This window comes from Panthera onca, chromosome B3 (genome assembly GCF_046562875.1).
Source record: "Panthera onca isolate mPanOnc1 chromosome B3, mPanOnc1 haplotype 2, whole genome shotgun sequence".
NCBI lineage: Eukaryota > Metazoa > Chordata > Mammalia > Carnivora > Felidae > Panthera > Panthera onca.
This window is the reverse complement of record NC_138344.1, coordinates 141,342,055-141,369,742: the sequence shown is the minus strand read 5'-3', so window position 1 is coordinate 141,369,742 and position 27,688 is coordinate 141,342,055. Positions and strand designations below refer to the sequence as shown.

The 27,688-nt window shown below is 48.4% G+C and overlaps 1 protein-coding gene across 4 annotated transcripts in view; it reads right to left on the bottom strand.

The window, feature by feature from the left end:
• Window positions 1-27,688, bottom strand: part of EML1 (EMAP like 1) — a 184,791-nt gene that overhangs the window by 20,018 nt on the left and 137,085 nt on the right. For 3 of the 4 annotated variants that reach the window (XM_060620736.3, XM_060620738.3, XM_060620735.3), the window contains exons 5-16: window positions 17,224-17,252; window positions 16,272-16,328; window positions 13,721-13,850; window positions 10,904-11,053; window positions 9,600-9,669; window positions 7,722-7,832; window positions 6,793-6,888; window positions 5,056-5,190; window positions 4,271-4,370; window positions 3,191-3,345; window positions 1,290-1,415; window positions 919-1,050 (exon numbers count right to left, since the gene is read on the bottom strand). In XM_060620736.3, coding sequence (XP_060476719.1) covers window positions 919-1,050; window positions 1,290-1,415; window positions 3,191-3,345; window positions 4,271-4,370; window positions 5,056-5,190; window positions 6,793-6,888; window positions 7,722-7,832; window positions 9,600-9,669; window positions 10,904-11,053; window positions 13,721-13,850; window positions 16,272-16,328; window positions 17,224-17,252 — 1,291 coding nt within the window. The remainder of the gene's footprint in view (window positions 1-918; window positions 1,051-1,289; window positions 1,416-3,190; window positions 3,346-4,270; window positions 4,371-5,055; window positions 5,191-6,792; window positions 6,889-7,721; window positions 7,833-9,599; window positions 9,670-10,903; window positions 11,054-13,720; window positions 13,851-16,271; window positions 16,329-17,223; window positions 17,253-27,688) is intronic. The other variant, XM_060620737.3, reaches the window with a different exon arrangement.

The following is a 27,688-nucleotide window of genomic DNA, read 5'->3' as shown; positions in this document are numbered from 1 at the left end:
GGCGGGAGACCCCGGGTTTGGGAATCAGACCGAGCCGGGTGCAAACGCTGGCTCTGCTGCTTGCTGAGGCAGTGATCGCGGCAAGCTAGTTGACTTTTCTAAGCCTCAGTTTCTAATTCAGTAACACCACCCCCCACGGCTGCTGCCGGGATCAAGGATAATACACGTACGGCGCCTGGAGCTCAGTAACTGTAGCCGCTGCTGTGTTCCACGTAGGGCAAAGGGATTTCGGCACTCTGGTATGTAATCTGAGTTCCTTTGGCAAAGATCACACAGTTGCGGACTTAAAACTAAAGCATTGGGCGCCTGGGTGGCTCAGTCGGTTAAGCATCCGACTTCGGCTCAGGTCATGATCTCACGGTCCGTGAGTTCGAGCCCCGCGTCGGGCTCTGTGCTGACAGCTCAGAGCCTGGAGCCTGCTTCCCATTCTGTGTCTCCCTCTCTCTCTGCCCCTCCCCCGTTCATGCTCTGTCTCTCTCTGTCTCAAGAATAAATAAACGTTAAAAAAAAACAACAAAAAAAACTAAAGCATCATCATCAAACTCAAATTGTACAGATAAATTAAGTCGTAAGCATACACTCTCATTCAAAATGTACACCGTAAACGGTACGCGGGCTCGTCACAAGGGTTTCTCAGCACGGAAGCCAGTTGAGGAACTCTGCGGTCAGGAGACCCCAAAGCCCAACTCCGGAAGGCTAACTTGCTGTTGAAAAATTCAGCAGCACGCTTCAGAATTACATGGACGAGACCGCGTGAGGCAAGTAAAGCAGTGCCATTCGAAGGAGGTAAACCTGGCGACATTTACTTTGGGACAATTTTACGTCACTATCAAAATTTCACGCAAAAAAAAAAATAATAAGTGAACACGTTCCAGATGAACTGTTGTAAGGAAAATGGAAGGTAACGTGCAAGTCTACCTCTATTATTTTGTCCCAGACGGGCCGGTGGCCAACAGCGTCCCAGAGGGTGGCGTGCCTGTCATGCCCACAGGTCAAGAATTGAGGTTTTGAGGCATGGATGGCCAGTCCCCAGAGCTCATCAGTGTGACCCTGCAAAGGACCGAGACAGCCAGTCAACGCTCGGGAGCCTTGGCGGCGGGGTACCCACGGCGAACGCACACTTCACACCGGCTTCCCTTCCTGCCCCACCTAAGTCACGGCGGGAACCCAAGTGCTGGTGCGGAGGAAGGTCATGTTGGTCTGAAAAAAGGAGTGTCGTCCTCCTCGTGACGCTTTGTTATATTCTGACAGTACGTAAAATGAGGCGGGCCTGCTGGGCCGGAACGTACCTGAGTGATGGGTGCAAAGTCCCCTGACAAGGTGCCTTGCAGAACAAAGTTTCTGGTTGTGCCTATCAAGATCACATCCCCCTTCCCCTCGGCCACCGTCCGGATTGGACCAAACTGTTCTGGAATCTGTGTTGAAGAGAAAAGATTGAAGATGTCATGAAACGTTAGCGCCACCATTCAAAATGTCTGTTTGTGTATCATGACAGCTCCCCCCGCCCCCCATACACGTAACATGGAGAGAAAGGTTCACGGCCAGGGTTTGTTGAGTGGATGATCAGAACCCCCAATCTGACTGTTAAACTCCAAACACGCATGTACCTTAAAAGAATCAGTAAGAGTAAGGTTGTTAAAAGAAAAACAATAAAGAATGAAGCATTTTTTTTCTGGATAAGATTAAAAAATAAGAAATAATACTGGTTAGTTCACTCTTTTCTTGCTGTGGCATTGGGACAGCAGTAGCAGGTAAAAATTTGGAAAACAAAGACTAAAATAACATGCCATAAAATTTATTTGTAATTTAAAATGGTAAACTCTTGGGGCGCCTGGGTAGCTCAGTCGGTTAAAGGTCCGACTTCAGCTCAGGTCATGATCTCGCGGTCGTGAGTTCGAGCCCCGTGTCAGGCTCTGTGCTGACGGCTCAGAGCCTGGAGCCTGCTTCGGATTCTGTGTCTCCCTCGCTCTCTGCCCCTCCCCCGCTGGTACTCTGTCTCTCTCAAAATAATAAACATTAAAAAATAAATTAAAAAAACATTAAAAATAAAATGGCTAATTTTATGTGGTATGAATTTTATGTCATTTGAAAAAATGTTTTATGTCATTAAAAAAAATTAACTGGGTGGTTCAGTCAGTTAAGTGTCTGACTTTGGCTCAGGTCACGATCGCACAGTCCGTGGGTTCAAGACCCACATCAGGCTCTGTGCTGACAGCTGGGAGCCTGGAGCCTGCTTCAGATTCTGTGTCTCCCTCGCTCTCTCTGCCCCTCCCCCGCTCACAATCTGTCTCTCTCTGTCTCAAAAATAAACATTAAAAAAATTAAAAAAGAAAAAAGAAGTTGGAAAAGTTCTAGAATGTGTCCATTCTACTCTGGGGATAAGGACCATCAACCTTCAGAATGACGCCGAACTTAATGTCTGCCTGCTCATAATTTCCCAGAGCTCATTGAGACAGAAAATTCTGTGAGGGTGTGGAAGGCATATTAAATTTCTTGTCTGGGGCTCCTACTGGTGTGTAGGGCTGCTGGCCATGTAATGAGGAGGTAAAGTAGATACTAAACGGAGTTAGAGCTTTAGAGAACGTCTTGGCCCTCAGCCACATACAAAGTAAATACTCAGTAAATACTAGTGATAATGTCTCCAAAGTAACACCTAGAAATTAAAGTGGAAAAGCGAAGAAAGATCTTAATGAAAAATCATAACATGGATAATATTCCCTTGGAAAAGTGAGGCCGTCCAATTATAAAGACATTCTAAATGTCAAACACATTATAACCTAAATTTTTATAAACCTAATTCCATTTTAGTTGTTACACTTAAACTGCCTCCATGACTTTAATATAATGTTACCCCATTTGGGGCTCCTGGGTGGCTCAGTCGGTTAAGCGTCTGACTTCAGCTCAGGTCATGACCTCACGGTTCCGGAGTTCGAGCCCCGCATCGGGGCACAGAGGCTGCAACCTGCTTCAGATTCTGTGTCTCCCTCTCTCTCACTGCCCCTCCCCTGCTCATGCTCTGTCTCTCAAAAATAAACATTAAAAAAAGTTTATAATGTTACCCCATTTAATAAAATTTTATCTAAGCCATTTTCAAAACTATAAGCTAAAGATTTCAAACGAACAAGGAAACTGGTTAACAGAGCAGTTTTAGGTTCAAAGTGAATTTCGATACTGCTGCTTGCTGTCTTACCTCAGTTTTACGAAGTTTCTGATAGTTTCCGTTCCAAGAAATGAGCTTTCGGTCTTTCCCTCCTCCCGACACCAGTGTGCCGTCCCTTAACATACAAAGTGCAAAAATGCCACCCTCGTGGGCCCCTTGAACTGCATAGCTTATCCGATTTGTACCTAAACACACCAAGAAAACCGTCCTCAGTACGTTATCAAGACACTTGCCTCTCTCCCTCGCATCTCGTTTTTGTTTTAAAACGATCCTGTTGGTTAGGACACCTCTGCAGCGCGAATCTCCAGGGGACGCAATTTCTAGAAGCTCACCAAGCACCAGAAAAGCATGCCCTGGGTTACTTTACAGTTCAGGAGAACATGCCAGAAGGAAGAACAGGACGGAGAGAGCATGGCGGGATTCCACATGGCAGAAAACAGGGACTTGAGTTTAATGTGCTCTGTGTCACTCGACGAGTGACTCAGTGACCCGACCCCTCGGTTTCCCCTTTGTGTAATGGGGCTCCCGCTCACCCCTCAGGATCGTGCTAAGGCTGAAATGGAGCGATGTGTGAAGACTTGCCCCCACAATAGTACGGATACTAGAGAAGTTGCCACATTAGTCTGAAATCACATCCATGGGTCTCTTTCCACCTTCACCCCAACCCAAACTCTAAGTCCTTTAAGGGCAGGGATGGTGTGTTTTTCCTTTCCTTGTCTAGCACACTGCCCTGCATGTGATTGGTTCTCAACAGCTGTCTCCCAGAGGCCACATGGACCAGAAATTTATTTATTTTACAGCTCAATAAATAGTCATTGATAGCTTCTTCATTATACTCTGTTAAGAGATCTCCTAATCTCCTAATAAAGCTATTCCATCAACCTATTCTGGGCTGAAAGACCTTTTTGTAATGATAGAAAGTGACTATTCTTGTTTTCATCTGTTCTAGTCTTAAGGTTTCAAGTTTCGCATGTATGTATGTACCTAAAAAACTTGGGATTTTACCGTAATCCTATCGATTATATTAATAGACAGTTCTTAGAGAAGTCACGTTTGACTTCTTATAACATCCCCCTAGAAGTGTGTGCTCTGGGAACAATCACGTGTTACCTTTTCCCCACACCAAGATGTTGCCACTTGAATCTCCAGTAATGGTGTCGCCATTTTCAGAAAAAGTCACGCAGAGGACAAACTTTGGCTTTTCTTGCTTCTGCAAAATGTTGTAAACATATGTACACATTTAGTCAAGACATCCCCTTCTTTGTATGAATAACACCCAGAATCACAGTACTCCTAAGCCGCATAGCGTTAGCTTCTGCTACTCCACCATATGCCTTTCGTTTTTATCCCCTGTGACATAACTTAGGCCGTGAGGTTACCTGCTCTAAAATAGAGACATTTCTGGTAATTATAAAGCTGCAGACAGTTGGAGCAGAGGAGGGGGCTGGAAGGGCTGTGGGGCGGGCCGGGTTGTCATGACTAGAGCTTTAGGAACAGGGCCCTGGCACCAGAATAACGCGGTCCCAACTCCGTGCAGGGAAAGGCCCCGTAGGGAAGGAGGCGCTGTCCCTGGTACTGACAAGGCCTGAGCGTCTTCTTGGTGGTTCTTTGCAACCACCCTGTGGCGGGAGGGGGTTGCCCTGCCCCCAGGGCATCCTTCCCTGAGCTTCTCCCTGTGTTGGTCCATCTTTCCTTCTTGGCATGACCAACGTTACCAACAGAGACACAGGGAGCTCCCCAATTCTGTTAGGAATCCGCAGGAATAGTCGTTATTGCTACCTCCCCCAGAGACACTTGCACATTTGCCAATTAAAACAAATTCTAAGCTCCCTTAGAAGCGAGCTGATCACACGCACCACTCAGGGAAGAATAAAACAAGTGTGACTTGACGTTACCTCGAACAGTCCTTGCTTCTTAATAAGGGAGTTTCCTTCTAAGGTCCAAAAGTAGAGATGTGATTTTCCACAAGTAACTATTATATTCGTGTCCGTGGGGTGGAAATCCGCAGCAAATACAGCTTCGTTAGAACACTTTGAGCAAAACAGGAGAATCAAATGTCTCAAATCTCTTAGGACACTCAGGAAAATAAATAACATGGGAACCACAAATAAATAACTCATTCAGGTTAAGCACTATGGCTTTTGATTTTTCTCCCCCTTGAACTCATCTTCCGTGAACATGCAGTGTATGTTTGCTGCATGCCTTAACTTCTCCTTGTCTGTCTCCCCCACTGGACAGTAGCCCTGAGGACGGGGACCACAGGTCCTCTGTCCGTGCAGGGCCCCCCCACAGGACCTCACACAGAGCTGGCACACAGCACACTTTTGCTGAAGGGCTGGGTTAGGGGTGGGTGGAGACTCAAAAACCACAAGAATCTGCTCTCATCTTCCTTCCCGTCTCAGATTCCCAGCCGTGGCTGAACAACAGAATAGCCTGATGTGTGTTAAAATGCAGATGTCAGGCCTCATCCCCATCTAGTGACTAGAATCTCTGGGAGGGGCCCAGGAATCTGGATTGCACACAGCTCCATTGCTCCTGGCTGACTCTGGCCGCCCTGTTTGCCCCGGGATTCCTTCCCGGTTTAATTCCTAGCATTCTGCTGGTGGTCTTGTGACCAAGCTGGGGTTCTAGGGTTGGGGGTCTGGCTTTCTTGGTGCCACTTTGTCAACTGTCACCTTGATTTCCAGAACGTGCATCTTTGTTGGCTGACCCTGACTGTTTCTTCTGCTTGAAACTCAGTTACATGCTCTTAAACCTGGGTAACAACTTGCTTCTGTTTACTTCCAACCCAGCAGCAGAGCCAGAACTGAAACACGTGACCAGAATATGAGAAGGCGTGCCTCTAGCATGAAAACAGGTGTTAGGAAAGGTGCCGGATTAGAATACAGACCCCCACATCCCGGACACCCAAGAGAGAAAGGTATGGTGATCTGATGGTAATCCTCATGTTAGGGAAGGAAGGTGATCTAAGGTTAACAGATGACAGGATGAGAAATCCAAAGTCAGTTCTGCAAAAACTGGGATCCGTTCATGATGTGAATGGGAGGAAGACATAAGAAAGCTTCAAAAAAGGGACCATAAAGGGAAGCCCCGGCACACCCCACAGGAAGAGTCGCCCTGGGAGGGCCTGGGATCTGGCTCGCCTTTCCTGAGGCTACTCAGCTTTGGACAAGCCCCGTGCCGGCTGTGCTGCCCTGTCCCTCAGCCCTCAGCTGCTTCGGACCTGTCCCCTCCCCGGCTGGGCAGTGGGCACGTCTCAGTTATCACAGGTGCAGTGCCCCCTTCGACAATAAGAAAGGGCACGTTTGCTGAATGAAACGAAGCAGCAGAGAACAGCAAACGATGGAGTGGATGAAAAGGGTAGGGGCTGTCAAATGAGGAAGAAAACAACCTCACAGATACCATGACGAGAGGAAGAAACCCCACCAGGGCTCGGGAACGGCACCCTGGGAGGGGAGGTGGGCGGGGGGTCAGGGAATCTCAGGTCACGCGTCACGCCTGGGGACCGCGTCGGGAATGGGGAGCCCACTGGCCCACTCAGAAGCAGGAAAGGGACCCGGGAGGCGGCTGGAAGGAGAGGGCTCCAAAATGGGAAATTATAACACAGCCCAGCACGAGACTTGGAGAGAGACCTTTGCGTCGGCCAGCCGTTCTCCTTTCTGCCAGTCCCACACGGACAGTACGTGCTCGTTGGAGTCATCCACGGCGCAGAGATTGCTTCCTCCATTCTGGAAGAGAAAAGGCATTCACAGGAAGACTACATTTGAGAATAAAATAGGTTAAAAGTCATTAAAGATCAACATTAATTTTATTTTTAATAAGGAGTCCATTTTGGCCAAAGAATACATAGGCACCACTTTGGGGACCTGCTTCCCTGGTCCCCAGGGGAGGGCAGGTGGATGTGGGGTGATGGAGGGACAGGAGCAGCAGAGAGGGGTCGGGGGTGGCCCTGCCTCATCAGTTCTATTAAGACCAGCCTGTGAAGGGGCTGCAGGACCCCCTCCTGGAGGAGCCGGTGCCCACGGCATGTGCAGCACACGTGTGTGACAAACATAGGCCGGGAGGCTGTGCGGGAGCAAAGCCTCCGGGGCTGAGGCTTGTGGTGCTCTGTTGTGAGCACGTGCACGTGTGTGTGAATGTTAAGTTTCTGAAACGGCGGCTTATAGGGTGGATCTGTCGCATGGGCACATCCTGAGGGGCCTGGGAGACCATGAGTTCCCTCCAACTCCTGCTTAGGGACAGGCAGCCCGTGTGGGAATGACGGAGGCACACCGGGGCCGCCTACCAAGGGGCAGGTGAAATTCAAGGCCAGAGCCGGCAAAACTGCCCCAAGGAACACGCAGCCGGTGTTGCAGGGCCTCTGCCCATCACGTGTGCGACCCGAGGGGGTGTGTGTGACCTCTGAATGAGGGGACCTGGGACGCGGGACAGTTTCATCATGCAAATCTGTGCACGCACCCAGGCGGCTACGGAGCGTGTTAACCTCCTCCCTCTTCAACCTTGAGCTGATTCTCTCCTCCCTGGGGACGAGGACACCAGTACCCGCAGGGCCCATACTTACAGATTTTGAGAACGCGATACAGGTAACGGCTCGGTCAAAAAACCCAACTCCAATGACATGCAGTGTGTTCAGCGTCACAGAATCCCAGATGCGCACGTGTGGGGGCAGTTGCTGTTGGGAAGGAAATACAGAGTCGCCCATTGTGATAGTCATAGATTTATCTTTACCTCGAAGCTGCAGGATTACTTCACTTCTGTCCAAACGAAAAGTCTTTTTCTGCATTTGAAGGCTCTGCCTTTTAACATAAATGCAACATTCCCAAATGGCTTCAGGAGAGCAGGGCCCCTGTGGCCAACGTGACTTTAGGGGAGGTCCACCAGGTTTTAAATTTGGAATAGCCAAGTCTTCATAACTGTACCACAGGAGCTGATATTCCGACTGGTACGTCTAGATGCATCTGAGTTTTAGAAATGAAAAATGACGAGGAACCTGGAACCTCATATTCCTTTAAGTCTGTATTATCACTAAGGTATAAATTAGTCTAAATTCAGCAAGACGGTCACCACCCAATAGTGTTGACAGTTTAACATTCTCGGGCCTCACGGGAGCAAAACAGGAGATCGATCACGATCACGCACGGATGACATTTAGAATTGTCACGATTAGTTGCAAACGCTCTCGATTATGCTCCAACGTGAACGATACTAATTTTTCTCCTTAGAGCCCTGAACAGATTAATCGGGAAAAGGACTGGCATTATACCAGTTAGTGGACAGAGTGGGCTGAGGCAGTAGGCCAGGCTCTAGCCTTGACTTGGTCTGAGGAGCTGGGCGTCTGCAGACAGTTCACCTGGACTGTCGGCATCGCCCGGCACGTGCACTGAAGGGCGGGCTCAGATGACTGTCACGTTTTCCCCGGCTCTAAAGTTCGGATTCAATGTCAAGGCCAGAGACTGAAATACACTATGAATCCACTAGAGGGAAGAGCAAATCCTTTGCTACTCATGTAGAAGACTTTAAAAAGCCGTTTAACATTTTACAAAAGGACGAAGGCCCTGTGCCATTTATGTGCATTTATGTAATCGTAAACTGATTTCCACTGTTCCTGTGACTTTTTTAAGTGCAGAATTTTCATGGGAAATAGCATAAAGTTAATATTTAAAATACGACGTTATTAAAATATTTTCTGAAAAGTTACGACGTCGTTAGAGTATTTTCTGAAAATTGGTGGCCAGCATCCGTGCTTTCTGGAAGAAAACACGCTGGTAAAAATGGAAATACTCCGTGTCATTAGGTTCCTTTCATACACTGTGCAAGTAGAGATCCAAAAAGCTACAGGGGGTGTTGGTTAAGACATGGCAGCGACCACAGACTGCGGCCTAGAAGGAAGTGGAAGCCAGTTTCGCACTGTGCTCTATTTGTTAGAGCCCACTAGTTCCCTTCTGATTCCTTAAAATTCCAGCCGAAGTCTTGCTGAGGTGCTTATAAAACTTGTGCCCAAACTCTCTGGCAGCCTTTGAGGGTCATGTGCAGACTCGCGCTCCGGGGTGACGTCAGGAATTTGGGGCACTTAGGCAGAGGGTGCCTGAAGTCTGCTGAAGAGGCAAAATGCCCCATATCCGAATGCTATTCATTATGACTTTTACTTATTAAATGTGTACTTACTACGTTCGTGTTCGTCACGTGTGTAAAGAAATATCTTAAGAATCGCTGAATTCTTAGGCAAGACCAAGGCTGTTTAAAAACTGGCCGAAATTAAGGTGAGTTCGAGGGGTTTTTAAGGTCACTGTAAGAAAATCCGCGACAAAAAAATTCTAATGAAGGGTTAAGAAGCATTCAGCTACTTTATAGCTAGGCAGGCTTAATCATCAGCGCAAGGTTTCCAGATTATATGGAGTTAACGGTTCGTTATAAAAATACGAAAGATAATGCAACTCACTTTTCCATCCTTAGATGTACCAGCGACTTGTCCCGTGGCTATCGTGATCCTGTCAGGGTGAACTGCTAGGCTAAAAAGAGGGTATTTATAAAACATCCACGCTTTAAAAGTATGCTTTACTTTTCTCTTGGCCACAGAGTCTAGTCAAAACTTTAAATGTAGGAACTATATGGTACCTGACCTCTTACAGAGTCACCAGAGAGTCTCTGCGCACCCCAATGACCTTGGGCAGTTAGTGCCTATTTCATCCAGCCCTTCTGTCTCGAGAATTTCCAAACGCAAGGAAAAAGCAGCCTTTGCTTGGAAAATACCAACTCTATAACAACCTTGATTAAGTATGTTAAACAGCAAAAATACCTTTAAAAAAGTTTTTTTTAACGTTTATTTATTTTTTTGAGCGACAGAGAGAGAGAGAGAGAGAGAGAGAGCGTGATCAGGGGAAGGGGCAGAAGAGAGGGAGACACAGATCGGAAGCAGATTCCAGGCGCTGAGCTGTCAGCACAGAGGCTGATGCGGGGCTTGAACCCACGGACTGTGAGGTCGTGACCTGAGCTGAAGTCAGATGCTCAACCGACCGAGCCACCCAGGCGCCCCCAAAATATCATCTTTTACCAACAGGAGTTTTACAATTGATCAGGGATCTAGGACAAATAGAAATAGGTAAATCCACCTGCTTTACTCCCTATCCTTCCAAAAGCTGTAAGTGGATTATGAATGAATTAAAATGAATGAATTACAGCAAGGCCAGAAATAAACACGGATATTTTTACTTTTATTAAATAAGATGCCTGGGTGGCTCAGTCAGTTGAGCGTCTGACTCCGGCTCAGGTCATGATCTCACCATTTGTGAGTTCGAGCCCTGCATCGGGCTCTGTGCTGACAGCTCGGAGCCTGGAGCCTGTTTCAGATTCTGGGTCTCCCTCTCTCTCTGCCCCTCCCCTGCTTGTGCTCTGTTTTTCTCTCTCTCTCTCCCCAAAATAAACATTAAAAAAAATTTTTTTATATAAAGTCGCACATTAGAATCTACTAGCATTTGTGTTAAGAAGGACTCCAAACAGGGGTCTATGAGAACTATTTGCTTGGGTGACATGGTTGGGTACGCGGATGTGTTATAAGGACAAAAAAACTAGTCTGTAGTGTCTTCGAGAGATGGGTAGCTAGCAGACCACCGGGTACAGGCAACGTGGAACAGAAAGAGCTTTTCCAAAAGATCTTATTTCCTCAGAGCTCTTCTCCTCTCTTTAGTTACATCCCAGCCCTGATGTCTTTCCGCTGACGCTATTTCTACAGGGGTGAGGACTCACCACTTCACATCGTCGTTGTGGCCGGCGTAGTGCCTCTGGAGCTGTTCCTCGACGTTGTACAGCACCACCACGGAGGCGATGAAGTACACCGTCTCCCCCGTTGGAAGCAAGTACAGGTTGTTACGACAGTCACGACCCCGGTACCCATAGCTTTGTGTACGTCAAGATAAACCCGATTTGGTTTAAGACCCGACAAGACATCAGCTTTATTCAACAGGAATGGGCAATAAAATTCCCTACGACTAATACCATCAATTGCTCTCATGTAAGTAACTTTAAACTGTGGGCGCCTGGGTGGTTCAGTCGGTGAAGCGTCCGACTTCGGCTCAGGTCATGATCTCACGGTCCGTGAGTTCGAACCCCGCGTCGGGCTCTGTGCTGACAGCTCGGAGCCTGGAGCCTGCTTCGGGCTCTGTGTCTCCCTCTCTCTCTGCCCCTCTCCCACTCACACTCTCCCTCTGCCTCTGAAAAATGAATAAGCCTTAAAAATAAATAAATAAATTTTAAGATACTGGTAATTGATTTGTATATACCTTACTGAGTGAATTTTATTTTTATTGTAATCTAGGAGCTAAATCTTTTACTTAAAAAGTTTTTTTATGTTATGAAAGTACTTGTAAAAGGTGCAAACGACACTCCCACATACCTACGTAAAAGGTGAAAAATGTAGCTCCTCCTTGCCCCAACATCCCCAGCTTCTTGGGGATAATTACCTCCGTTAGGATTTTGGAATGTATACTTCCAAACCTTGAAAACTATTTTGAGAGCAAAACTTCACTTGAATTTGAATGTGAAAAAATAATCTAACAAAAGTACCATTTATTTATTTGAAGTAAATTCCACTGTTTCACATCTTTTAAAATATGAACAGAGAGTAGGCCGAAAAAAATGTGCTTCGAATAATGTTTTCCAGCCGTGATTTACCCTAAAATTTAAACCATTATGGACCTAAAGAAGTATCACTTCAATTATCTGTGCCAAAACAGATGTTCTAGTGAATGCTTAGGACATCTGAATCTGAAAATATAAAGAAGATATTTTGGGAGAGAAACTTAGGTACAGATGAGAATTCGAGAAAGTTCTCAAAGAATATGAAACCATCCTTTCAAATAGTAATTCTTCCAGCTGAGCACAACAGCACCAGTTTGAACCAACTTCTTAGGGGCGCCTGGGTGGCTGACTCGGTTGAGTGTCTGTCTGACTCTTGATTTCAGCTCAGGTCACGATCTCACGGTTTGTGAGTTCTAGCCCCACTTGGGATGCCCTCTCTCCCTCTCTCTCTGCCCCTACCCCTCTCGTGTTCTCTAAGTAGTAAACCTAAAAAAAATTTTAAAAAAATTAAAAAAAAAATAAAAAAAACAACTTCTCAGAATTCATATTTGGGGCTTGGCATTAAACAGGTACTCAATAGAAATTTGTTTGAGGGCGAAGAGAGGATTTTTGTTCGTCTTAAAATCTGCATGGACTGGAAGGTGGCCTCTGCAGAATTCCTTTAAAGTAAAATAAATAAAATAAGATAAATAAGGAAAACTAAAGTAAAAGTTAAAAAAAAAAACCCCAATGCTTCATTCACCCCTTTTCATAGGCTCGATTTCTTTGTCTTTCAGGTTTTTCTCTCTGGAAGCTCATTCACTTTTCTAAATCTCACAGTATGAAGGCTCCAGCAGCTTGATCTCAAGAACGTCAGTCATAGGGCTGACTCATTTCTGAGATTTACATTTGGGTGGGGGAGGCTGTTTCTTTTTCTTAAAGTAGCCTTCTATCTATGCCACATGTGGATTTTCTTTACGCCTGTATCTACTCCCTTCCTTCAGGACTGGGGTATTATTCCCAGTCTGATGTTACTCCTTCGATTAGTGTTGACCTTGCTGTTAGGTTCCCAGGGCTGGCCAGGCCCCCACCTGGTTTCAGGGGGGAATGCCTGTCCTTCCTTCCAATGTATCACTCTTCGGGTTCAAAAACCTCCTGCCAGCACGGTTTAGTTCGATTTCTGACATTCTCATTTTCATAAGTTTGTAAGTTCAGTATCTTCCTGAGTTTCCATGCTGTTTCTGTGGGCCCCTGCAGAGCTCACTAAGCAGGTGGCAACTACCGTTACAAATAACCAGCTTTCAATTTCATTAGAATCCTACTCTATGCATTTGTGATTATTTTCATTCAGCTTGCTTTTCTCTTAGTGTTTAACTACCTTTATTTTTATAAAGTTTATTTATTTATTTTGAGAGGGAGAGAGAAAGCACGAGTGAGAAGGGGGCGGGAGGGAGGGATGGAGAGAGGGAGAGAGGGAGAGAGGGAGAGAGGGAGAGAGAGAGAGAGAGAGAGAGAGAGAGAATCAATCCCAAACAGACTCGTCGCTGTCAGCGTGAAACTCACAAGCTGTCAGATGGTGACCTGAGCTGAAATCAAGAGTCAGACGCTCAACTGACTGAGCCACCCAGGCAACCAGCCCAGTTTTTAACTACCTTTATTCTGTTGGAAAGATTAAAATTCAAGCCAGAAAGAAAGTGATGCGTTTTCTCACGGCTCTTTAAAAACGAACAGACAAACAAACAAACAAAACCCCAACCATCCAGCCAATCCTATGAACGTTAATATTTTCTTGTCGGGAAATAAATGCATATGTATTTGAGCAAGAACCACCATCTTTCATTCAGGAATGATAGGTCAGTGTCCCCCTAGCCAGCAGCACTCACGGAGCCTATTTGCAAAGACACCGTACTGGGTTCTAACATATGGCCCATTTTGTTAAATCAAAAAAAAAAAAAAAAAATTTAAGTGTGGATAGACTATTTGCCCTAATCGGTGAATAAAGGATACACCCATTCCAGTTTCAGTCTCTTGGTGGGCAGCTCTACTTTTGCTTCCAAATTATAAGAGTCCACTTGATCTCTGGGCAGGTACATGGTCACAGGGCGTCCGCGAAGAAACATTTTTACGTATCCTTCTTCTACAACAAGAACAAAGACATCAGTAAGACGCCTCTGTGCCCGGTGGCTCTGAAAACAAATGTCTATTTTCTTTCTCCTCTTAATGTCCCAGGAAAGGGTATAGCTACTCTTCACGTGATTTCTAATTAACGTGTTGGGGGTGGGGTTGGGGGGGAAATAACGGAAACCTGAAGTCGCACCATTTAAAACCAAAGTTTTCACTCTGTTTACGTTGGACGTGCTGCTTCCTCAAGTACGTGAAATACGTGAGAAATTGTAAAAGAGAGGGAAGAGCTAGATTCCATTGTTTTTCCACGAGAGACTCAGTGCTTACACTTGTCTTCGCCATCGGGTGGGGGGGGGGGGGATGCCACCTCGCAAAATCACAACCAATGCAAAAAATCCACTTAGAGTTGTCAGTGATTTCCATATATATACAATTCCAGTAGCGAAATTCATAAGGCATCTTTCGACACTTAGATCGTTTTGTTATATCGCAATGTAAAAATATACCTTTATGTATCTTATCCGCTGGACACATTTTTCGAGTGCAAACAACACAAAATCAGCAAGAGTGCATGCTGGGGTACACACAAGAAGGAAAATGCTCAAAGATAAGCTTGAAAGAAAACGGAAGGACTAAAGACCCATTAGGGGGAGATACTGAGAAACAGAAGCTTCTAGAACAAGCATTTTTATAATAAAATAACTTCTGACGTCTCAAGAAGTCATTACGGGGGCAAAAGTAAAACCCAGTAATACATCAACCTGGGACACGTGCAGTTTTAAAAAAGAAACGAGTTGGGGGTTTCTGCTCGCTTTCAGGATATAGTAAGACCAAGGAAAATGTCCTGTGAGTTCCTGACGAATTCGGTTAGAACTCACTGCAGATCCCAGGACCAGGCCTCCACGGCATTTAAACTGGGTCGCTCCAGCCATAGCGGCACATTAACTCGAGAGAAGAAACACCGGCGGAGGGGACATCGGTGAGGAAAAGTCACGAAATAACTATGGTGCCGCGAGCACCACATTTACAAGTTACTTTTGTAAATCTTGCTCCTAAGGACCCTCAAATGCCGCATGCGAGCCCCCCCACCGCACACTAAGAGGCCGTCCCAGTTTTATGTTAGTGCACACGTGCATGTCAGGCCTCACATGCGTGTGATGCATTCTTCACGCCACATATTAAGTCTGACTTTTAAGTAAGGGGCAATACACGCTCAGCCTGCGGACGGCGTGCCAGGCGCTCTGTTCCGTGGGCGCTCCATGAGGATGCCGCCACAGGGTCCGTCCTCCCCAGATCCGCCGGGACCAGCCGAGCAGAGGTCCCGGTACCCGAGGCTGTCTTGTCAGTGCCCCGCCCCGGGCATTTTATATTCTGCAGGCAAACCCGTCGAGGCTCCAAGTGGATTCCACCAAGTCCTTCCTCCACGCAATGTCCTCTGCCCGCCCTCTTACCTGCTGGATCCAAACGTCTAGCATCCTGCCTGCTCTCCCCTAAGTGGCCGCACCGGCCTTGAGTGCCCCACCTGGACCCTCCTGTCTGGCCGGAAGTGTCTCCACCGCCCTACACATCTACCCAGCTCCGGGCCCCTGCTCTTCCCCTGGCCCCAAACCTCTTCTCTTCTTTAGTCCCTCCCCCTAATCTGGGCTCATCGGACGGTGTGGCCGCCACACCGGCAGGACCTAGGAGCGCCCGGCAGAGGACAGAAGGGAGAAGAAAGCAGATGCCAGCAAAGCACAGAGCTGAGGACAAGCGGTTCCCTCAACTGTCTTTGTACGCGAGGAGGCACAGAACGTGGATGGGTAACAGGCTATGATGCCATCTCCACAGCACGGCAGAGCCCTCCGTGGCTGTAATAATCAGTGTGTGTGAAACACTGAGTGCACCGTAGCCGCGTGCTGGTTAAATCCTCGGGACCGAGGCTTACTTATCGCACGATGCTAAACCACTGAACGAGGCCCCCCAAAAAGCCCTGAATTTTGCCTTGGCGTTGCTTTGCCCTGGAAATTTGGGCATTCTATGCCTAAGAGCGAAACACAGCCAGGGAAGGCAATGGAATTTTCCAGGCAGGTTAGGACCACAGCACGCAGCCGCCCACCAGAAGGTGCGGAGCGAGAGGCCAGCCGCAGCGGCACAGGACGCCAGGCCAAACAGCGGGACATCCAGGGCCGCCCTATAGCTCTCTTAGGGTTTCTACGAATCCTTCAGAGTTCCTGCAAAACCAGCTGGTAACCAAGCCAGATCGAATGTACAGCTACTTATCAAAACCCATCCAAGTAAAGGCGCAGGACTGCTGTTTAACTTCAGGTGCAGTGGCTTGTGTGATGGACACGTTTTCGTACGAGGAGAGTATCTGCTTGGCCGTACGGAAAAGGGTTCGGCAGCCTGGGTAGCAGCTTTGTTGAGAGAGCTGTGAGATTTCAGAAATGCCGCCTACCTTTGCAGTGTATCACCCGGCGTTTCCCTTGTGATTTCGGAGACAGGGACAGAAGCGCTAGATGAAGAGATAGCGAGAACTGCAGGAGGGACCTGGGGCAGCTAGCTCTTGTGGGGGGGTGGCCCCCCGCCCCTGCAGAGGAGCCCATGGGGGGCTCAGGACCTGGCTCCACAGGCATAGGGAGATTATGGTTTTCAGCGCGTGATTTCATGCTTCCCGAACAGGAAACGAATCCTAAATAAAGCACATGCCGCTACCTACGGAGGGCTGACTTTTACATCAGTTCCGGTTCCGAATCGAAGGGGGGAAAACCCAAAGTTAAAATGAGACGGGTTTGTTTAACGGGTGACATACCCGTCAACGATTTTGCATTTTCGATGCGCTTTTGAAGAAGGTTAATATCCTAACAATAGCATCTACCTTATTATAAAATGGGTTAACAAAAAGAAAAAAGAAAAGGTATATGGAAAGGTACATCATGAACTATTAGTTTGCAGTTTAGGAGACTGAAGGCAGAAAGAGAGAGTAAAAAAAAAAAAAAAGCTCCTTTTGGACAAAGTGACCACTTAACGCATCAGAGAGCTTTCCTATCAGAGGTGTTGCCTCGGGAGCCCCAGGGGAGAGGGAGGAACAAGAAAGGCCACACACGATCTTCAACCTAGAAGTTCGGCTTTCACACGTGTGGTGGTGTCTCACTCTTCCTCCTTGTTGACGCATCTTGAATCTGTCTTCAAGGGCGTAAGGGAAAGGGTCTAGTCTTTGAGACCAAGTTGCGGGCCGTGCCTGGGATCTGAGCCCCGACCCGTGGGCACGGGCTTCCTGGCCCTCAGCCTGTCAGCCCCGCCACGCAGACTCCGCATGTGACAACTGGCCCCCCGGAACCACTCCGCGTGCGTCCCCCAAGTCCTGAGGGGACCGAGGGGCACGCGCACAAAAGTTGAACGGGACTTACCTGCGCTGAAGACGGGCTCCTTGGGTTTGCTGCGGAGACAAAACAGAAACAGGGTTTAGAGGGAGCCTGGTGTGGCAGGTGCTTAACCTCATTCATGAAAGACCCCCCAGCTCACCGGTGGCAGCACAGGCCGGTCGCGCTGATGCTGTGCCGGTGATTCTCGCTAACGAGAGAAACAAAACCACGCAACTGCAGAGCGGGACAAATGTACGTGAGAACGTCTAAAACCAGGTGCAAGAGATTGTGACCCCAGCTTTGCCGCCACAACTGAGCTGTTTATGAGAGCAGGTTAAATGTCTGCGGCAGGAAAACGTGCTTGGTCGGGATGCGAACGGCCACGTCTACACACGCAAAGGTTTGCTCTTCTCACGGATGATTGAAAGCACTTATTTAAAACCAGAAAGTTCCTGACGTAGGACTTGCCGACACACCCAGCTGCTGGCAGGGTGGCTACTGTGAGAAGGAAAAGAGGGAAAACATAAGGAATATCGGGGCCGCGGCCATCTCATCAGTGTTGTGGGGGCCCCACCGCGGATTTCTGCCGGGCTGGGACCACCCCACGACTGCACCCAGGAAACCAAATTCCCAGAGCATTCAAGGTCACGCCGCCGACGGACTAGGGACATCCCCAGGGGCAGGCTTCCCCGGGATGAGCTGGCATGAGCAGCCCCCAGGGCAGCAGAGCATGCGACCACTTCCCAGGACAAGCACCTGCCGGAAGAGGTCACCACCTGCCTGCCAGACAAGGGAAGGGACCCTCAGGCAGCCAGACAAGGGAAGGGACCCTCAGGCAGGGCAGGAAGTGTCTCCCGTTCAAACCCAGGTCTGCGAGACTCCGGTGTCTACACCATCTGCCCCGTCCACCCTGCTTCCTGGATTGCCTCCTGCTTTAAGACATGGAACAAGACCGACCAAGTAAACGAAACCCGCCCCCAAGAGAGCCACAGAGGCACACAGGTTGGTGTGTGCGCGTATTTTTCAAAAAGTACCTGAGCAGATTTAGTCCCGATGTTACAATTCTCCTCCAGTTTTTTCTTCAAATACATTCAGAAACACCACCAGTAAGAATCAGCCTTAACCCCAGCATATAATAAATAACATTATCAATATGTTGGACTTCCGGATAATTTGATGCAGTACCGGGGGTAAACTCCTGACCGATGCTTTGGAAGTGCTCGGCAGTCTGTTCGAGCGTGCTTTACGTAGTTGGGGCTGTTGCGGGCTTAGTTTTCGGGACTCTCGTCTTTGGTCATTGAAAACTATTCTGAGAGGGGTGCCTGGGGGGCTCAGTCGGGTTAAGCGTCTGACTCTTGATTTCAGCTCAGGTCACGATCTCACAGTTCGTGAGTTCGAGCCCTATGTCGGGCTCTGCACGGACAGTGTGGAGCCTGCCTGGGATTCTCTCTCTCCCTCTCTGCCCCTCCCATGCATATTCTCTCTCTCTCTCTCTCTCTCTCTCAATAAACTTAAAAGAAAAATTTTTTAAATAAAAGATATTAAAAAAAACCTACTCTGAAAGCATGACACAAAACTCGAAGTGCCACACGGGCCTCGAGGCCCTAGTGCCATCTCTCCTGACAACTTTATTTCTTTGTCTGCATCTCCCTCTGCTGTCCCCTGGTCCACGAGTCTAGCTGCCCCATCGCTGGTGTCCCTCCCACGTGCCCGGAGCTCCTGTGACAGGTGACTGGCCTGGCTTCCCCTCCTCCTGGACACCGTCCCACGGCCCCCGTGTTGTCTGTGCTCCAAGCCTCTTCCCAGGGAGGCCTCTGACGCTCTGCAACGTCCTGGGGTCCTCCCGACACACCCTGTGCCCCAGCCAGTGATAGTTCTCTGCACGGCTCCCAGCAGCCCTCTCATGCTGTTCCTCACCCAGCGGCGGGTAAACGCAGTCAGGGCGGGGGTCTCTGCTCTGCTTGTTGCTGTGACGGCAAGGCCAGGGGCAGGGGGTGGGTGGTGTAGGGTTCCCCGGGCTCTCCCAGTGGGTCCTCAGACTTGACCATGGGCTGTGTCTCCGGGGCTCTCTGTCAGCTCTCCTGTTCCTCCTTCGGGGGTGACCGTTCTTGCAGGCACCTGGTCCACAGTGTAGATGATTTCTCTTGGTTCCCCTGCTCTGCCCTCATACGACAGCAGCTGATGTGCCTGTGTTTCAGAGGGGATGTCTTCCTTCCTGCACTCCGGACCTGCTCCTGATCTGTCACGAGCTCACTGAAGGCCTGCAGAAAGGTGTGCATGCGTGCGTACGTGTGTGTGTGCACGCACATGTGTGTGTGTGAAGCGCCCCCTGTGCATGGGGCTTGCAAAAATTCCAAACGACCACGACAGTCCACACCCGGCTGAATTATTCCGTGAGCTTTCGGCTGCTTTCTTCTGACGTGATCCCTGACGGCCCCTCTCCTCTGCAGCTCAGCCCAGGATAAAAGCAGCCGTGGACCCGTCTCTCCTAAGACAGGCTCGTCGCCGTGTGGATTTTAGTTCATCACATTACTTTGTGACCTCAGCTCCACGGTGGGTTTAAAATAGCCATGCTTCTGTCGATCACCGGCTTGTTCTCGCTGTCAGAGCGGGAGTGACAGTCCTGTGATCATCTAAGTGGAAACATAGGTCTTAACTCCGACTTTCACATATGATGAGAGTCACAGGCAGGGTGAGGACACGGGAGGAAGGGCCGAAGCAGAAGACGGCAGCACAAGCCTACCGGCTACAGGAACATAATGACAGGGAAGCCAGGTAGGGAATCAGAAGACACGAGAGCCATCTTTCCGTCATGACTTTAATCACAGAAGTGGAAAGACACAAAAGCCCCAGACGCAGGAACAAGCAATCCAGAACCTTCCCTGGAGATTGAGAAGAACAACTATGAACTATGTTCCTCTTAGAAAGAGCGATCCATAGGGCAGTTCGAATTCCAGACACAGGGAGGCCCGTGGACTCCTGAGGCCGGGCTTGTGACATTACAGGAAGAATCAAAGATCTATCTATTAGGGGCGCGTGGGTGGCTCCGTCGGTTAAGCGTCTGCCTTCAGCTCAGGTCGTGACCTTGCAGTCTGTGAGTTCGAGCCCCACGTCAGGCTCTGTGCTGACAGCTCAGAGCCTGGAGCCTGCTTCGGATTCTGTGTCTCCCCCTCTCTCTGCCCCTCCCCTGCTCATATTCTGTCTCTCTCTGTCTCAAAAATAAATAAAAACTTAAAACAAAAAAGATCTATCTATTAAAACACTAGAAAAGGCAGTGTGGGTGTAAACAACTGAGGGTCATGGAGAAAGGCACTGTCGTCACCTTGTGCTCTGAACTGTGCATCACGCTTTGGGCATGTTGTATTTAGAAAGGATGCTGTTGCTGTGTTCCATTCTTTGAGAAAGCTACGTTTTTTTTTTTCACTTTTATAGAAGGCTACATTTTTCTTATATTCTTTTTTAAATGTTTACTTATTTTTTAGAGAGAAAGAGAGAGAGAGGCAGAGGGAAACGGAGAGGGAGAATCTCAAGCAGGTTCTGCACTGTCAGTACAGAGCCCGATGTGGGGCTTGAACTCATAAACCACGAGATCACGACCTGAGCCAAAATCAAGAGTCGGACACTCGACCGACTGAGCCACCCAGGTGCCCCAGAAAGCTACATTTTTAAAGCAAAAAAATACTGTCTTTACTCTTGAATCCATTATTCCTGCCTCTGCACCACCACCTTTCTTCAACAGCAACAGAGTGCCAGGGAAACGGGAGCTCCACTTGTGGGTGCAAACCTTTTAAGCACAAACCTCTGGAGCAGTAGTAACAGAGGGGCAAACCCGTAGAAGGTGTTACGACAGCCGTGATGCAGGATTAAAGATGCTGCGGCCTCCGGTCAAAATCTCTCAACCGGAGCCGCACGCTGAACAGCTGCCCTTTCCAGAACTCACTGCCAGTAGATTGCAAGGGGACCCTGGGAACCCAACACTGCTGAAAACGGGCCCGGGCTGCAAGTTCACTTGGTACGGGAGGAGGCCGCCGCCCCAGGGCCGCGCAGTTGGTCTCTGATCACCTGTTCCTTAGTGTGAGCTAAGTGGAAAAACGTGAGTGGGTGACGTTAACGCTCCCTGCACAGCCAGGGTGTGGTTCCGTGGGGGGAGGCGTGAGGCTTCACGCATCCCTGTCCCCGTGGGGAGCTGACACAGATGCCCCCCGCCTCCCCCCGGAAGCCCACGAGAGACATCAGCCCAGCGGAGAGGAAGGGTTTCCCCTCTGGTGAGCAGACCCTCATCTCTTGGCTAATCTGCCCTTGGCAGTGGCCAATACCTCCCGAGTGAACAGTGTCACGGTCGGGTATGGTTTTTACTGCTGTTTTGGCAGGATGACTTGCGGAAAGACTCTGGCTGTGTGTTTCCTTGAGCTGGTTGGCTCGGGAGACCATCTCAAGGATTCTCATAAGGAAGCGGTACCTGGGGACTCACGGAGGATGCGAGGCAGCCGGGAGCCTGTGCCAGACCGGCGGCTGGATCTGGGGGCAGCAAGAGAAAATCAAACAGTTGAGCTGAGGAAAAGCCCCCACCCTGAGCCGTGAGCTCACAACCATGCAGCGGCTACGACCACCTGAGTCTGCATCGCATGTTGTTAACTCCCTGATAATGTTCACCGGGGACTCTGGGCACAGGGTGGTCTCCTAGTGGCCGTTTTTCTTTTCATCTGCTAACACTCACCTTGCCACACGGCAGGCTGGGCGTGTATGAGGAGGGGAGTCGGGCAGGGGCTCAGACTCCGATTTCACGGCACTCCCTGCGCTGTGCCCGCCTCTGTAGCGGGATCTGCGCTCGGAACTTCCGCAGCTCCCCACCTGTTAGCTAATTTACCCCACGTGCCTGAAAGGGGGCTCAGGAGCCCAGGTCCTGCACGCTGCGGATCTGACACATGGGGGACGCGTGTAACAGGGACCCCTGGGTGACCAGGATTAGAGCACAGCCAACAGCGGTCAACGCTGTTCGAGCAGAGATACTTGCCTTCGAAAATGATTTACGAGGCTCGATCAGAAAGGACACCATTCCAAAGTGAAACATGTTATCTCCCTGACATTTGTTCACCTATAAAAACCGTAGCTCTTGACATACGTACCAGGACTCCTTTTGAAACGATCTCACTTGATGAAATAATATTCCCGCTGGCAATCAAAATACTTTACTATGTAAGTAATGATTCTCTACATAAATGCCCTTAAGCAGCTTTCTACTAGAAATGGGGTCATGTAGGAAACATCTCAAAGAGTTTGGAAGTCACCGGAGACCCTACTTGGGGACAAAGACCGCTTCATAGACATTTCCAGCCAACACCTCCAGCTCAGTGTGGCAGAACCTGCCCAGATTTTGAAGTCAGCTGGGTCTGCGTTCGGATTGGCTAAGTCGCTCTACCTCCACGTCTTAGTTTCTTTCACCTACAAAATGGGACTAAAGCCACCGTAAGGTCCAGGGCGTTGGCAAGATCAAACTGCGCCTGTAACAGAGTGCCCAATACGCGGTTTTTACTTAGATCACTTCCCTCTTGCTCCCAACATTGCTGACGAGAACCTACATGTAATCTCCAGGCCCCCTGCCCACCAGCCTCAAAACTAAAATATAAAGAATATGAGCACTTATTATTTTAACATGTGTTAAAAGATAAATGACCCCATGGCTCGGGGAGTGAACAACCCTTTCAGTAAAGCGAAGATGCTTAACTTAAGACACCTAATTTCCAGGGCAAAATGTTTTAGAATCTGAAGGGTGGTGTTAAAGTCATCTACCAATAGGTGGTGCTGTTTACATAGTTCTTAAATGACTATGTGTTTTTTTTTGTTTTGTTTTGTTTTGTTTTAAATTAAATATATATTCTTTCATTCACTCCACAAACATTTACTGAGCAGCTACTGTGTGCCAGGCCCTGTGCAAAGAGTTAGGGATACAAAGAATAATAAACAACAGCTTCTGCCTTCCCGAAGCTTAAGGGAGGACAAGGGGTATGTATGGGCATGGGGCGAGTGGGGAGGGAGTTACAGGTATAGATAAAGATAACCAGCAGGTGCAAAGCAATCTGAAAGGCAACTGACTCAGACCCAAGGGCCAGGCCAAGCTTCCCAGAGAAAGGGGTGTCCTGAGCTGGGTCCTGAAGGATCAGCTAGAGTTCCTCCAAATATATCCAACCATCCACCGCCACCAAATCTCCAGACACATACACATGTCACTCAGGAGGAGGAAAAACCCTCCACTTAATAAGTGCTAGAAGGTGTAATTCATTAAGCTCTGCATTTGCTTGTGTGGGGTGTTCTTTCTTTCCTTTTTTTTTTTCTTTTTGTATCTGTGTTTTATTTTATAATACAATAAAGCTTTTTCTCCATATACTATCTTCTTACTGAGATTTGCATTTCTTTAATTAAGAGTGGATCTGATTATCTTTTCTTTAGTCAGTTGGCTATTTGTACTTCCTTCTCAGCAAACTGCCTGTTCAAATCCTCTGCCCGTTTTTCTAGTGAGCTGATTGTCTTTTTTCTGTTTGTGTTGAGTCCTTTGGAAACTAAGGAAACTGGCCCTTTTCAGTTGAATGTGTTGTTGACGTTTGTGGAGGGAGTGGGTCTGGTGTGTGTGCCGGGCCTTTCCACGTCCCACTCTGCCTTACACTGTGTTCTGTGCACCGTACGTGCTCAATAACTTAGGCAGTGCTGTGGGACGGAAGGGGTAAGGTGATACAAAATTGTTCAGGGTTTCTGATTCCTTCCTCCCTTTTCAGGTCAGGGTGAGGGTGGGAACAGGAGTTGGGGAATTCCGGAATGTCCGAAAGAAGAGGGGCACTGCCAGGACGAGCAGGCACACCGACATTAGCTCCAACACTTGGGGTAGAAGGTAATCATCACGGCCACCGTGGATGGAGTGCCAACAGCAGGCAAGCTCTGTGCTAAGGGTTCTTGCAAACATCTGGGCATTGTTCTAGATGTCGGGCTGGCCTGCCTAGATCAGAAAAACCTTGTTGGCACCTGATGTCCAACTGACGTATATTTGCCTAGCTAAATAATGATCCGCCTCTGAAGTTACATTGTCAGAGCATGTCTTCTGCCACAAAAACGTGGCTACGAAGCAAATGAAAAAGAAGGTTACAAATGTATTTAAATGATACACCAGACACACAGTACCCTAGAAATAAAGTCTAGATGGAAAAGGAATAAAACGTTAGCTCTGAGGTCTCTAAGTAGTGAGATTTTTCACTTCTTTTTTGGACATCTGGATTTCCTAAGACACATGCTACTTGTGTAATAAGTAAATTATCTCAAAGGAAAAAAATCTTGCTGGGGACAAGCAAGAGCTGGTATTAGACATGAATATGAGGGCACAGGAGAGGCTGGGGAGCCAGCACATGGGGGGCCAGAAACCCAGGCTGAGGGTTAAGCTCCAGATTGCACTATCAGTGATGGTGAGATAAAAGAACAAATTTGAGCCTTGAGGGCCTCAAGGTGTCACTGAAAAGACTCTTTCGTGGAATGTTACAGCTTTAGGACGGACGGAGCTCGGAGTCTCCAGCTCAGGGTTCTGGACCCTGTAAAATGGCTGGCACAGATGCTGAGGTTGTTCAATACAAAAGAGCATCTAAGGGGGGGCGCCTGGGTGGCTCAGTCGGTTGGGCGGCCAACTTTGGCTCAGGTCACGATCTCGCGGTCCATGAGTTCGAGCCACGCGTCGGGCTCTGTGCTGACAGCTCAGAGCCTGGAGCCTGTTTCAGATTCTGGGTCTCCCTCTCTCTGACCCTCCCCCGTTCATGCTCTGTCTCTCTCTGTCTCAAAAATAAATAAACGTTAAAAAAAAAAAAAAAAGAGCATCTAAGGGGATACTTTCACATCTTTGTTATTTTGAAGCGTTCCCCTCCCACCCCCCCACATTTGTTGACTCTGAAATGCAGGGTTTAAATGTGTGTTCTGATGAGGTTTCCAGCAGATGGCTGAAACATTTCCCATTCTAACAAAATCAGTCCATTACAACAACTTTTTGCTGGAAACAAAGTCTTACTTACAAAGCTGATATATGTCAGTCCAGTCAGAATTACAAAGGGGGGGGCAGTTTTCTAACTGAAACACTTAATCAGTCTGGCAACATCCAACATAAATTGCATTCTAAGTAGTAGCTGTTTCTCTGATACAAAATACTTTTTTTTTAATAAAAAAAATTCCCTATTGCCTTAGTACACTGGTTACATTAGATAGCACAGGTCATTCATCAGAATGTTACTGTTGATTTCCTATTTAAATTTAGTAAGTGCTTCACTATGACACAAAATCACTATATAATTGTTAATATTTATCATTAACAATACGTGAAATAAATATCCCATGGCCATATGTTGCTTTTGTTCTTATAGAAGTTTGCCAGCACACGGATTAAGTGCTGTTAAAAATTTGTGGTTTCAGGGGCACCTGGGTGGCTCGGTCAGTTTAACGTCCAACTTGGTTCAGTTTATGATCTCGTGGTACGTGAGTCCGAGCCCCACATCAGGCTTTGTGCTGACAGCTCGGAGCCCTGGAGCCTGCTTCAGATCCCGTGTCTCCCTTTCTCTCTGCCCCTCCCCTGCTTGTGCTCTCTCTCTCTCTCTCTCTCTCTCTCAAAAATAAATAAACATTAAAAACATTTTGGGTTCTGATACAAGCAAAGTATTCTAAAACATCAAACATTCTGGGGTGTCTGGGTGGCTTAGTCGGTTGAACGTCTGACTTCAGCTCAGGTCACGATCTCCCAGTTCATGGGTTCCAGCCCCGCGTCGGGCTCTGTGCCGACAGCTCGGAGCCTGGAGCCTGCTTCGGATTCTGCGTCTCCCTCTCTCTCTGCCCCTCCCCCGCTCACACTCTCTCAACAATGAATAAACGTGTAAAAAAATTTAAAAAATAATAAAATGGTAAACATTCGAAGATAAAAGTCCCCAATGTCACAAGAATGACTGTCAAATACAGTGACCATTTCCAAAGAAGATGAGAAGCCGGCACGAGAGGACTGCAACCCACAAAAGAACACAGTTTCCATTTTCATTGATATTTTTAAATACATTAGTCTATTTTGGAGAAGGTGAAAGCCGAAGATCTCAAAACCACTATCGTTTTATGTTCAACATTAAGGTTTGTGCGATGTGCACGGAGGAGCTTACGGTCGCTGTAATTGTTACTGAGAAATCTGTATGCCGAGGTGGAACTGTTTTCCTTGAGCAAGAGGAGGCTTTTTCTAATTTCCGTGCAAGTGCCACATGCTCTGAACACAGCGCTGCATATGGTGTGCGGTAATGGGAGATCTGGAGCCAGTCTGTTTCACACAAGTTACGGCACCGTCGTGCGTGCGGGACGTCCTCCTTCCACAAACAGGACCCAACCGAAGCCGCCCCCCTGCTCCGCCCCTCCCTCGCGAGCATCCTGGCGAGCCCGCCTGGCTCATCCTGATGCCACGTGGACAACTGCGAAGCCGGGTGATACTTAGCGCTCCCCCCTGAGCGCTTCCAGATCTTGCCAGAACCCGGGTTGTGCTCGCAGGACCGCATCGCTCGCGTGAACACCATGCAACGCGTGTCACACCAGAGAAAAGATGAATCGCTTTCTCTTACGAGCCCTTATCTTACGAGCCAGGGAATAAAAGCTCAGCATTTTGGAAAGCCTCATAAATGACTTTCCTCTGCCTGGCGCAGGTCTCACTTTGTAACAGCTGCCACGACACGAGGCCCGTGACTGAGTGCCAAGCCTCGTGCTGAGTGCTTTCCCACCAGTCAGTTCATTGATAAGATGGGAGGCAATTAGGGATGTACTAATCCCTAAGGCACCGCGGCAAAAGCGGAGGCTCGAAGGCGTCACGCGGCGGCACTGGTCGACGAACCCAGACCTTTCTCTTACTCCAGAGACCCTGTGCCCTTTCCACCTTGTCTTGCTGCCCCTGGTAGCCAAAGAAGACGAGCTCTGGAAATGTAAGCCAGCATCCGGGAACCACAGACCAATATCAGAGCAACGAGCCAGAGACCTTACTATCTTAGACCGCTGAGTACCACGGTGTTTCGAAGGGGGTTATGTGAGGGCCACTTTCTATACCTTTCTCTGCACCCTTTAAGTCCCAGAGTCCAGGCATCGGTCAACGAGACGCGACCTCTGCTTTGACGCGGGGTCGAGGCAGCTCAAGGGTGGGGCTGCTCAGGCGGGAAGGGAGGAGAAGAAGGAAGGAGAGGGTCAGGCAGAGGCTGAGTCACCAACTTTGACCTTCACTGCTATTGCTTCTTAGCTGTTTCTTTCTGTCTGAGTTATTGCGCTAATATTTCTACGGGCCCCTGAAGGTATCTGCCAGGACAAGCAATTCCCTAAGAGAAGGCAAGAACTTTCTTTCTGAAACTCCTCAGGTGTGTGGGAGCAACTCAACCAGCTCGGGGCTACGTGGGCCTCAACTACTCCTGGGTCTTAATGAGGCACGGGGCTTATTTTTAAATGGACATGTTTAGTTGCTTGAATTATTTTTAGAAAA